General features: G+C 41.3%; 2 protein-coding genes and 1 long non-coding RNA gene across 3 annotated transcripts in view; 2 read left to right on the forward strand and 1 right to left on the reverse strand.

The window, feature by feature from the left end:
* Window positions 1-558: 558 nt before the first annotated feature.
* On the forward strand, window positions 559-2,826 carry LOC116249994 (uncharacterized). The gene is made up of 4 exons (XM_031623311.2): window positions 559-1,205; window positions 1,615-1,733; window positions 2,484-2,586; window positions 2,671-2,826. The coding sequence occupies exons 1-4, from the start codon at window positions 1,074-1,076 to the stop codon at window positions 2,824-2,826; spliced, it is 510 nt and encodes a 169-aa protein (XP_031479171.1). The 5' UTR covers window positions 559-1,073.
* Window positions 2,827-3,128: 302 nt separating this feature from the next.
* LOC116249866 (uncharacterized) lies at window positions 3,129-4,100 on the forward strand. Its single transcript, XR_004171269.2, has 3 exons — window positions 3,129-3,150; window positions 3,624-3,790; window positions 3,895-4,100. It is a non-coding gene; the product is annotated as an uncharacterized LOC116249866 (long non-coding RNA).
* A 1,759-nt stretch (window positions 4,101-5,859) lies between these two features.
* Window positions 5,860-12,350, reverse strand: part of LOC116250092 (protein transport protein Sec24-like At4g32640) — a 191,305-nt gene continuing 184,814 nt past the window's right edge. The window contains exon 16 of the mRNA XM_050076986.1: window positions 5,860-5,911. The gene's annotated coding sequence lies outside the window, so the exon portion shown is untranslated. The remainder of the gene's footprint in view (window positions 5,912-12,350) is intronic.

A 12,350-nucleotide genomic window follows, 5' to 3' on the forward strand; every position in this document is an offset into this window, starting at 1 on the left:
ACATGACAGGACCAAACATGTGGAGATTGACCGTCATTTTATCCGGGATGCACTGACTCAAAGGAGCTGATTCTGCCATATATGAAGTCTGAAGATCAAATTGCAGACGTCCTAACTAAAGGGCTTTGTACTTTTCATTCGAAAAGAATGTTAGCAAGCTTGGCATGTTTGACATGTATGCCAAGCTTGAGGGGAGTGTTAGAATATGTTTTGTGGGAACCGGTCCATATCTGGACCCGGTTCTATGGGGCGCGGGTACCGAGGCGGGCTCGGTACCCTAGGCGGCTTCTCCTCTCTCCCTCTTTATATTGTCACTTATGTTTAAGTGTTGAATTAAGTGAATATAATTTTCTCTCTCCTAGGGTTGCGGTGAGCCCCTAGGTCAGAGCTTCCCGTGGTTTAGGGTTTAGGGTTTAGGGTTTATTGTGTGTTCGTTCTCTACTCTCTCTTTGTGGTTCGTGTTTCTACAGTTCTCATTTTTTTTCAAGTTCGTCATTGCAGCCGCAGGCACTTCTGGATAAATGTAAGGGCGGATGCATTTAGTGGAGGAGTTGGAGCACAAGTCAAAGATCTAAATTGACACAGGGTTGCCCTTTCAAGCAACCACACTTTAGGAATTGTTTATTTTTCAACTTCTGTAATTAAACTAGTAGCATCACTCTTGAAGAACCTTTTGACTTGTTTCTATTTGAGGTAGTAAATGTGCATTTTTTGGTCTAACTTATTGGACTCTTAGTTTCCTCAAACTGCATAAAACTGCTAGTTCAACCAGTGATTTTGCAGAGGTTAGGGACCGACTTTTGTATGGTTTTTGGGTCAAAGTTAGGTACTGTTTTGTTATGGATATATGTCGATACATCAATTTAGTTGATTCTTGGTTTTACTGTTCAATTTGATAGAAGCTTTTCCAAGAACTGGTTGTTTGAGATTGAAACACAGAGGGATTGGTCTCACTCTGAAAGGACCAGGATTAGATCTGGACCCATGAAGATGACACACGCTGTTCAAGCAATTACCACCTGAAACCAGCTCGCCTACTCATCTTGTTAACAGTTAACTAGTGTTTCTGCAGTATGCTTACAACGTTACACAGAAAATCAAAGATACTACTTGCACGCAAAATGGTCAAACATAGAACTATATCTCCTTCCAGTTTACAACAAAATACTTGGATTGGATTTTGGTGTGCTATGCATGATCTACAGGTTTGGAAAGTAGAAACCATACTGAAATGTTGTATATGTTGTAATTCACTTATATTCGTATCTCAGTTGGGTAATGCTCGACATTTCGTTGTCATTTCAGTACGCAGAATGTGTAAGCATAGTATGTAAAAGCAAAAAACTTTTACTGAGTTATTGGATGTACGTGAAGTTCATCCAACTCTTTGTAGGCACTGGGGGCCAAATTGGAGCTCTATAGACAAGGTCGTTGTCAAGCTTGAATGTTCCAATGAATGGACCAACATGTAGCTACTTAGCAATGGCTTATCTATTGGCCATGCTTTTGGTCTCCCTAGAGTATTATGCATGCATTCTTTCTAGTTGGCATGTGTTGTTGCATTTAAGTTTCAGTTGTGCTGTATTATTTATTAACTATATATATTCTTGATAGGTGATCAATCTTGCAAATGCTCCATCAGTTGTTGGCAAGCATTTAGACGATGAGTGTCCTGAAGATTTCATCAAAGGCCTTATTCTCTTTGTTTCTTCTTTTTTTCATGTTGAGAGGAGGTAATTCGTCTTTCTCTCTCTCTAAATATTTCAATGTCTGCTTTTGCAAGGTCCCATATGTTCTTGATGAAAAAAATTGAGAAACTGTGGAAGATCGTAAAACATAATGGCAAAAATGAGAATGAAGAAGTTAATAAAAATGAGAAATAGGGCCAAAGATAGTGATCCCACTTGAGTCTAGCAGCAATCTGTTGCTACATGGTTGAGTCACGTACACATGGATCGTTTTAGTTAGCCAACTCCTTTATAAGTGTGGGCATCGGGCCGGGTCGCCGCCGGGCCGTCCCGGTTGGGCCCGGGCCTGGGCCAGGATTTTCCCGGCCCAGGTAGGGCCTGATAGGTCGGCCCGGCCAAGATCCCATATGTTCTTGACCTTAAAGTATATGACAAACTTCTGATGAAAAAAAATTGAGAAACTGTGGAAGATCGTAAAACATAATGGCAAAAATGAGAATGAGAAGTCAATAAAAATGAGAAATAGGGCCAAAGATGGTGATCCCACTTGAGTCTAGCAGCAATCTGCTGCTTCATGGTTGAGTTATGTACACATGGATCGGTTAGTTAGCCAACTCCTTGCTTACCTTTTTCTGAAAAATTATGGCATTACAAATTATCTTGTTGAATGTGCTACCACATTGATATTGCATTAGCTAATGATTGGACACTTTGGCCCACTTAGTTACTTTCCATGGTATGGGCCATGGCCAAAAATCTTATTTGTTGTGGTGATCAATCATTTCTTACATGTAGATTTGCAGAGCCGCTGGATGCAAGCCCATCCTTGCCGTATCTGATCTTCTGGAACCCAGCCAAATTCTTGCCTCTTTTTTATGAAGCCGCTCACATGGCTCAGGTAACAGGTCATTATATTGGGTATATTTGAGGGAGAAAAATTCTTTCATGTTTTGATGGACGTCTGGAAAATGAAATCATGCAGGAAGTGTGTTTGAAGCATGCAAAGTTGCAAGGAGATGGTGTTGAAGAGTCCTTGCATATGACATGGTTATGTGGGTGGTTCTCCATGGAGTGTTCCAGTATACCTTCTCATGCTTGTTGCATTGAAGCTCTTCTGGTTAAATTTTCACTAGATTAATGATGATAGTTTCCCATCTAGTGTGTCCTTGATGCTGAATTCCTCTCTGTTAATGCTTGTGGGGCTGGTTTTGTTTTCTACGAACTAATCTGGCTCTGAGGTGATGATTACATTTATTTGAAAGCCTGCTTACTGGAAGCTGATTGGTGATGTTGGTTTTATGCCTGGTAGATGAATCAAAATGAGAAATGGAGCCTATGGCTGTTATTAGTAGGTGAACTGGCATGATGAGGATGGTCTCTTCATTGGTCATTTGAATCAGAACATCCGGAAAGAGAAGCTTCTCTCATAACTGGAAAGATGCTACTTGCATCCGCAAACATGGTAAATGGTATAAAATTGCTGATTAAAAGCTTTTTTTGAGATGTTTTGAGTTAAACGAGTCTTGTATGGGTTTTATGAATCTCCATTGACGTAATGGAAGTTGTTTTTTGAGTTGAATTTATAATTGATACCTTTTCTGTACGTGATGTTTGGCTAAGATATAGCTTTTCTCAAGTGTATACTTGTAAGTTACACTATATCCTGGCCAATTGTTACCATTGTGCAACTGTTACATGAGATTTGCCAGAATGCTGCTTTCTGTTTTATATGTGATTTTTGATGGCATTCTTTCTAGAAGATAGTTACTACTGTAGTTCTTTAGAAATCTAAAATATATTTATTTATCATCAAACACAGAAATATACTTCTGGAAATATATTTCTCAGTCATCACACACACATCAAAATGAGAATCTGAAAGATTTTTCCCATTCATTTTTTCCAAGAAATATATTTCTATATTTTCAATTCCAGATTTTCAGGCCATCAAACGGCCCCATAATGAAGATGTAAAGTTTGTCAATGCGTTCAAATCGTTCCCTTTAGTGGAGAAGTGCTGAAGTTTGCCAACGTTTGGAACACAGTCTTGAGGTTCTTGGAGTTGCAGTCTTGGTTCTTGGAGTTGCTGCAATAGAAGAAAGGTGATTCTCTTTTTCCTTCTCTGGGGGTATTGTTTCTTGCGAGAGCTTTCCTTCCGGTTTGACTTAAGTAGATTGTGCTTGTTTTCTTTTGGATGTCATTGCAGGAAGGTGTTCCTGAAACAATCGATCTGCTTCGGAAGGCTGGAATCAACTTTTGGATGCTTACTGTTGATAAACAAAATACAGCCATTCAGATAGCGCTAGGGCTGCACAACGAGTCGAGCTACTCGAGCTCGACTCGTAAGCACATTCGAGCTGCTTATTTAGTTAAACGAGTCGAGCTCGAGTTGACAAGCCGACTCGTAGCTCGACTCGTTTAAGCTCGACTCGTAAGCACATTCGAGCTGCTTATTTAGTTAACGAGTCGAGCTCGAGTTGACGAGCCGACTCGTTTAATTAATCCAGTCGAGTTCATTTCAGTGAACTCGTTAAAGCTCGACTCGACTCGATTAGTTAATGAACCGGTTTTTTTAAAACCGGTTCAGATGAGAAAGCGGGAAGAGTTTAGTGTTTCCTGGCTACTTTCCTCTTTTCGTTTTCGTTCTCACTTCTCCCTCTCTGAGCTCTCTCCGACTCCGACTCTCCCTCTCTCGCCTCTCGGTCTCTCCGACTTCTCCTTCTCTTCTCTTCTCTTGTTCTCCCGTCTGGGAGTCTCCGACGTCTGCAGGAGGACAAGTCGTCCGCGGCCGTGGCCACTTCAGCCTTCAAGGTCAGCCGGCTGCTCTGCCTTCAGCTCAAGGTGAGGTCTTCCACTTCTGCGTCTCCAGTTCTTTCACTCTAGTTTTCCCGTCTCCGACGTCTGCAGGGGGAGTCTCCAATGTCGACACTCGACAGCCACTCTGAACAAGTGAACTTTGTGACTTTGGAGCACAACATCGTTAACGCCTTTAAAAAAGACCAACGATTCTTTCGTGTTCAGAAAGGGAGAGGAGACGCAAGAACTTGTGAGAAAGAGGTTACAAAAATTTCGACGTATCTTTCTTTTACCTAAGAATCTGAACTCTGCCATTTATTTGCCCACTCCCCAAAAGAAACTTGCACTTTCTCCTGAATCTGCTGGATAAGGTCCTCCATGGTCGTTTTTCATCAGCTTTCTCTTCGTTTCTTGGTTCAACCTTTCTTCTTTTGCATTGTGCTGTGCGACTGTCAGAATAACCTGTGTGGAATGATTAGTACCGTTTCATCCTGTTGTAATTGCTGAGTAGATTGAACATGTAGTTGATAGACTTAGAATATCTATCTTCGCGTGCATGTAACTGGAGTTTGTTGATGTTATGTAGTTATTTTTGGGGATTCATTTATGATAACCATATGGGTGTTATGTAGATAGGTTTTATGTTTCTTTAAGAGTTAAAGGAATAATCTCGACGGATCTTTCACCCATTTTGTACTTTACCTTCCTCTTTTTATATTTTGAACAGTTTATGCAGGATGCATGGTCTGTCAGCGGAAACATTCTTGATATACATGTACTAGTTCTGAACTCTTTGCAATAGTAACTGCAGAGGCTCCATTTATCTCCTGTTCAATCAATTGCATAGACCATATGTTACCCGTCTGATTGGTTAGGAGAATACATGAGGATAGGAAGGCTCGTAATACTAATTGCTGCTGCTTATCACTATCATAATGGACGAGCCTTTTTAACTGCGTTCTCCTCTGGATAATCTAAGCTATAGATTCAAGAAAGAAAAAAACTTCAATTCCTGGTTATTACTCTTTGGAAAGAAACGATAGTCTTCATATTTCATTCTTTTGGTTGCTGCTGTTTTCCTCTTTTATTTAAAAGTAATTTGATGGTATGTGTAGTATCAGGGGATTTAGGCTGTCCTCTGCCTGAAAGCAAATTTTTCTGTCTTTTGTTTAATTTGCAGTTTTGCACTCTTACATGGTTATGTGTTCGATTCTTGTTCTGGCACATGCATAATTGAATTTTTATGATCATTGGGAGGTGGTGTAAAATATACGGATGATTAACATGTTCTATCAAATATTAACATGTTCTATCAAATGCCTGCAGGTCCTGTGGCTGAAGATATTTCCATTGGCAAGCGACAATTATGGGACCTCCTGATAGCCCTTATGCTGGAGGCGTGTTTTTAGTTACAATTCATTTTCCACCTGACTATCCTTTTAAGCCTCCCAAGGTTATTTTTTATTTTCTTGTCATTTTGGAGCACAATGCCTATATTTTGCAAGTCTCTTCTGAATAAGGTTTTATCTGCAGCTGGCTAGTGTAATGATGATTTACATCTTTATTGTTTTTTATTTGTGTGAAGGAGAAGTTTGTTGCAATCAACAATTTTTTTTCCTTGGTGGTTTGCTTGCTTGAAACAAAAGTTGGTTGGCCAATAACCTTAAAGGGGTGTTTGGCATACCATAAGAAAACTTTATTGGTCATTCTCTGTACATGGTTTTCCCTGCAAAAGGGTCCTCTTTTCTGCTGTCAGACCTTGCTTGTCGTTAGGGAAAAAGATTTTTTGAAGATATTCTTTTCAATTTTTTATGTGCTATTTATGTAGGGAGAATTGTCGAGCTTAGGGGCTAAAGGTTGGGTAAAATGACTTTTTTTCTCTTCTAGATCATTTGCATCAAGCATGTAGCATGGTGTATTGTGTAAGAGGATGCGTGTATTATTCTTTGGAGAGAACTTCCTTTTAAGCTTTAGTTGGTGTTGTGGAGTGCTTATACATAAATGTATGCTTTGTTGTTGTTGTCATCGAAATGTGGGTTATGCTTTGTGGATGTATGCGCATTTATATAAAGGCACTAAGTGCAGCTTCTGAAAAGCTTCGAATTTGGACAAGCATTCTGTTTCCTTGAAATGTATCCTGCTCATCTCTTGAAGCTTTGTTCCTTCTGATGGCATAGCTGGTCCATTTTGAAGAATATGACCTAGATTGATTCTCTGCTCTGGAGTTGATGTTGAAGGTTGTAGAAACACGAACACAGAGAAAAGAAAACGAGGAACAAGATGTAACGTGGAAAAACCCTCAACAAGAGGAAAAAAACCACGAATGAGGAGGAGCTGGTGCCCACTAGCAGCCAGACACTCTCTCTCTTAATATTTCATTCACATTGAATATTAGGGTTACAATGGTATAAGTATGCCCTAATTAGGACATACTGGATCGGGTCTAGACCTGGACCCGTACACCAATATCCGTCAACACTCCCCCTCAAGTTGAGCATACATATCAAACATGCCCAACTTGGATACATTTCTCTCGAACGAAGTTGAGGATAGAGCCTTCGTTAGAACATCAACGGTTTGGTCTTCAAACTTCATGTAAGGAAGGATCAACTCTTTGGCATCAATTCTTTCACAAATAAAGTGACGATCAATCTCAACATGCTTGGTTCTGTCGTGTAGAACAGGGTTGTTGGCTAGATTGATTGCAGACTTGTTATCATAGTACATCTTCATACGTCCTTCAATCTTTATGCCAATATCAGTCAACAATATTTTCAACCATAGTAACTCTGACACTCCCATCGCAACGGCTCTATATTCTGCCTCTGCACTAAATCAAGAACATACATCCTGTCTCTTGCTCCTCCATACTGCAAGGTTTCCTCTCAGGTAAGACACAGTACCCTGTAGTAGATCGTCTGGTGTCAGCACATCCTGCCCAGTCTGCATCTGAATACCCCTCGACCTCTACAGTCTCTTGTTTTACATACAAGAGTCCCTTACCAGGATTTCTCTTCAAGTAACATAATACTCTGTCCACAGCCTTCAGATGTGCATCAGTAGGAGCATGCATGAATTGACTCAATACATTGACCGCGAAAGTGATATCAGGTCTCGTGAGGGTAAGGTAAATCAACTTCCCAACCAGACGTTGATATCTTCCCTTAGCTTCTTCAAGGAGCAGCTCTCCATCCCTAAGACTCAACTTGTGCCCGATGTCAAGTGGGGTAGAAGCAGGCCTACACCCCAACTTACCAGTATCTTCCAACAGATCTAATGTGTATTTCCTTTGGTTTAGCACAAGACCAGTACTCGATCTAGCAATCTCAATACCAAGAAAATACCTCAGCTTGCCAAGATCCTTGAGATCAAATTCCGTAGCCAGTAACCCTTTTAACTTGATAATCTCCTCCTCATCATTGCCTGTGACAATCATGTCATCCACATAGACAAGTAAAAGAGTGACTCTTCCCTCCTTTTTCTTCACGAATAGAGTGTGGTCTCCATTCCCTTGTTTGTACCCATGATGTTGCATTACTCGTCTCAGTCGTTCGAACCATGCTCTGGGTGACTGCTTGAGGCCATATAAGGCCTTTTTCAGCTTACAACATTTCTCTGGTTCTTCATATCTTAGAGGCATATGCATATATATTTCTTCTTCGAGGTCACCATTGAGGAAGGCATTCCTAACATCTAGTTGGTACATCTTCCACTCCTTCATCACAGCTAGGGATATAACAACTCTGACTGTCTTCATTTTCGCAACAAGCGCAAAGGTCTTCAAGTAATCAATTCCATATTTCTGGCTAAATCCCTTGGCCACAAGTCGAGCTTTATATCTTTCAACACTCCCATCTGGTTTGTACTTGATGGTATACACCCATTTGGATCCAACTAGGTGAGCGGCTTCAGGAATCTTCACCACTTCCCATGTCATATTTCTTCTCAGGGCATCTATTTCTTCTTTCATTGCATCAGCCCACCTGGAGTCACTTTGAGCTTCAGCAACAGTCCTGGGGATCACAGCCAAAGAAAGAGTAGAAACAAAACACTTGTAATCTTTTCCAAGTCTGGAATAAGATACAAAATTACCAATGGGATGTTGAGTACATGACCTGACACCCTTTCTCAGGGCAATGGGAAGATCTTCATTCTTCTTTTCAACCTCATCATGAGTCTCCACAGTCTCCACGGTAGGACTTGGTTCATCCAGAGAAGGAGTGGCATTGGGATTTGAAGTAGATCTAGCATCACAAGTCATCATCTCTGTCCGAGTACCTCGTCTAGAGTAGAACTGTCCAAACAACCGAGGGCCTTCCTTCTCAATGCTAGTGTCACACCTTTCCTCTTTCTCAGGCACATCAACAGTAGTAAGCGATTCTGCTTTCTTGTAGTCCAAAAAATCTGTAAACTGAAGTTCCTGTCTCTGAGAATACTCTTCCCTGCCCACAAACTGCCCCCCCTGAAAAGGATTCTCACCAAAGTAAGAGGCATGTTCCAAGAAGGTAACATCCCTCGTAACATAAACTCGACCAGTAATAGGATCAATACATTTGTATCCTTTTTGCGTAGGAGAGTATCCAACAATGACACCTTTGATAGATCTAGGATCAAGTTTCTTGACATTTGGACTGTGATCATGGATAAAACATACACAACCAAAAACACGAGGAGGAAGTAGGAACGGTGGACGATTGCCAGGAAGTAACGAGTGGGGAGTCCTACCATTCAAAACACGTCTGGGCATGCGGTTAATAAGATAGGCACTAGTAAGAACTGCATCACCCCAATAGTGTTTAGGAAGATTTCTCTGAAACAAAAGAGCCCTGGTGACATTAAGAAGTTGACGATTTTTCCTTTCAGCTACCCCATTTTGAGGGGGGGTGTAACTACAAGATGTCTCATGAACAATCCCCTTTTGTCTAAGAAACTCCTCAACAGACTGACACATGTATTCACGGGAATTATCGGACCGGAAAGTTTTAACATTCGCACCATATTGGGTATGCACAAGAAGAATGAATGTCTCGATGATACGAGGAACCTCACTGTGGTCTTTTAACAAGTACACAAATGTAGCACGAGAGAAATCATCAATGAAAGTGATAAAATATTGAAAACCTTGACGGGTATGAATTCCCGAAGGTCCCTATACTTCAGAGTGAATCAGGGAAAAAGCTTCATTAACACAACTAGTAGAAAGAGGGTACGACGCCCTGACATGTTTGGCAAACTGACAAACATTACAAGAAATGGAAGACAAATCAAAGGAGGAACACAAGTCTGGAAACAAATGTTTCAAAATCTGATAAGATTAGAAAGAATAATCTTTGATTAACCTCGAAATCTGCCCTAACTCCTCTTTATATAGACTAGAGGAGAGAGAGAAGTTACAAGAGAAACATCTAAAGGAAAAGTTATTACAAAAGTACCCTCTTAAACCTAAAACTGAATATAAACACATCTTAACACTCCCCCTCAAGTTGGAGCGTATATGTCAAATAGGCTCAACTTGGAACAGCAGCTTTGGAATGGTCCCCTTGCAAGAGTCTTAGTAAAGATATCAGCCGTTTGCCCTGTAGTTGAAATGTGTGAAGTACTTACAAACCCCTTTTGAATCATGTCTCTAGTATAGTGACAATCTACTTCAACATGCTTGGTTCTTTCATGAAAAGCCGGATTATTAGCAATAAACAGTGCAGCTTTGTTATCACATAACAGTTGCATAGGAAGAGGCACTTCGACAGTAAGATCCAACATCAGGGATCTAACCCACATAACTTCAGCAGTACCCTGAGCCATAGCTCTATACTCAGATTCTGCACTTGATCTGGCAACCACAGTTTGCTTCTTACTCTTCCATGTAACCAAGTTGGATCCAATAAACACACAAAATCCAGTAGTGGATTTTCTGTCCGAGGGGCATCCTGCATAGTCGGCATCAACATACACAGATATAGTGAGTGAGGTACCATTCTGAAAGAAGAGTCCCGTTCCTGGTGAATTCTTTAGATACCTAATAATCATCATAGCAGCATCCCAATGAACTTTCTTGGGCTTATCCATAAATTGACTCACTCTGCTAACAGCATAGGCAATGTCAGGTCGAGTAACAGTGATGTATAGGAGCTTCCCAACAATCCCTCTATACTGTCTCGCATCAACATCTTCAGTATCATCATCATACAAGCGGGTATTGATATCCATAGGCGTGGATGCAGGCCGACACCCCAGCATCCCTGTCTCTTGCAAAACATCAGTAACGTATTTCCTCTGGCACATGATAAGGCCCTTTTGATTTCTGGCAAACTCAATACCAAGGAAATAACGTAGTTCACCAAGGTCCTTGGTGACAAAGTGTTGTCCAAGGACATCCTTGATGTTGGAAATCCCCTTATCATCATCCCCTGTAACAATGATATCATCAACATAGACAAGAACTATCACCGTACCTGTAGAAGTCTTCTTGACAAAGAGGGAATGGTCGGCCGAAGAACGTCTGAAGCCCTCATTCTCAATATTCTCTGACAATTTCTGAAACCAAGCTCGAGGACTCTGTTTCAGACCATAAATCGCCTTTCTCAATCTGCACACTTTCTGACACCCCCCCTCAGCAACAAACCCTGGTGGTTGCTGCATATACACTTCTTCATGTAAGTCACCATAGAGAAAGGCATTTTTGACATCAAGCTGTGAGAGAGACCAATTCTTGCTGACAGCCACAGCAAGGAGAATCTGTAAAGAAGCATGTCGTGCCACAGGAGAGAAGGTATCATAATAATCAACCCCATAAGTTTGGGTATAGCCTTTTGCAACCAGACGAGCCTTATATCTGTCAATACTGCCATCTGCTCTGTATTTGATAGTAAAGACCCATCTGCAACCAACAATGGCTGCATCAGCTGAAGGAGTAACAAGTGTCCAGGTGCCTCTAGACTGAAGAGCATCCATCTCTTCTTGCATAGCTGCTGCCCATTTGGGATCAGAGAGAGCATCCATGGGATTCTGTGGAAGAGCAATAGCCGACAGCCCCTTGACAAACTGTCGGTACATAGGGGTGAGTCTATCCATGGATAAATGACCAGAGATAGGATGCAAAGTGCAACTGCGTTTGCCTTTCCTTTGAGCAATGGGCATATCAAGTTCATTAGGAGCAGGAACATGCTCGTGACATACTCCTATGTCATCATTACATAAAACATTGTCAGTTGAGTTTGTGTCAGGAATTACCTTGGGCGTGCTGGGTGAAGGCACAGGTGCACATTGAACAGGCGCAGCAGGCTTAGTACGACGTTGGTAGACAGCCCCAAAACGTGGATCAACTGGGTTTGGACAACTCATGAGAGGTAGAGGAAATTGGACTTCATCATTTAATTCAGACGCCCTTAATTGAGTTCCATTTGGGGAGAAGAAAGAGGTTGATTCAAAAAATGTAACATCAGCACTCACATAATACCGACGAGTAGAAGGATCATAACATCGATATCCCTTTTGAGTGCGGGAATAACCAACAAAGATCGTTTTGATGGCCCGAGGAGACAACTTATCTCGCCCAGGACCAAGCAACTGAACAAAGGCAACACATCCAAAAACACGAGGTGGAACAGAAAACAAGTCTCTGTCAGGAAAGAGGACAGAGATAGGAATAAGGTCTCCCAACACAGATGACGGCATACGATTAATAAGATAGCATGCTGTGAGAACAGCATCGCCCCAGTAAGAATGGGGAACATGGCTATGTATGATAATGGTTCTGGCAACATCAAGAATATGACGGTGTTTCCGTTCAGCAACCCCATTTTGTTGGGAGGTATAGGCACAAGAAGTTTGGTGGATGATACCCTTATCCCTGAAAAATTGTTCCAA

This window comes from Nymphaea colorata, chromosome 3, assembly GCF_008831285.2.
Source record: "Nymphaea colorata isolate Beijing-Zhang1983 chromosome 3, ASM883128v2, whole genome shotgun sequence".
Classification (NCBI taxonomy): Eukaryota; Viridiplantae; Streptophyta; class Magnoliopsida; order Nymphaeales; family Nymphaeaceae; genus Nymphaea; species Nymphaea colorata.

Bases quoted from the DNA above. Each gene is read 5' to 3' on its own strand.
- LOC116249994 (XM_031623311.2), top strand. From the start codon at position 1,074: ATGCTTACAACGTTACACAGAAAATCAAAGATACTACTTGCACGCAAA. The intron at 1,206-1,614 runs GTTTGGAAAGTA...TATTCTTGATAG, and splicing joins GTGCTATGCATGATCTACAG to GTGATCAATCTTGCAAATGC. The intron at 1,734-2,483 runs GTAATTCGTCTT...TCTTACATGTAG, and splicing joins TTTTTTCATGTTGAGAGGAG to ATTTGCAGAGCCGCTGGATG.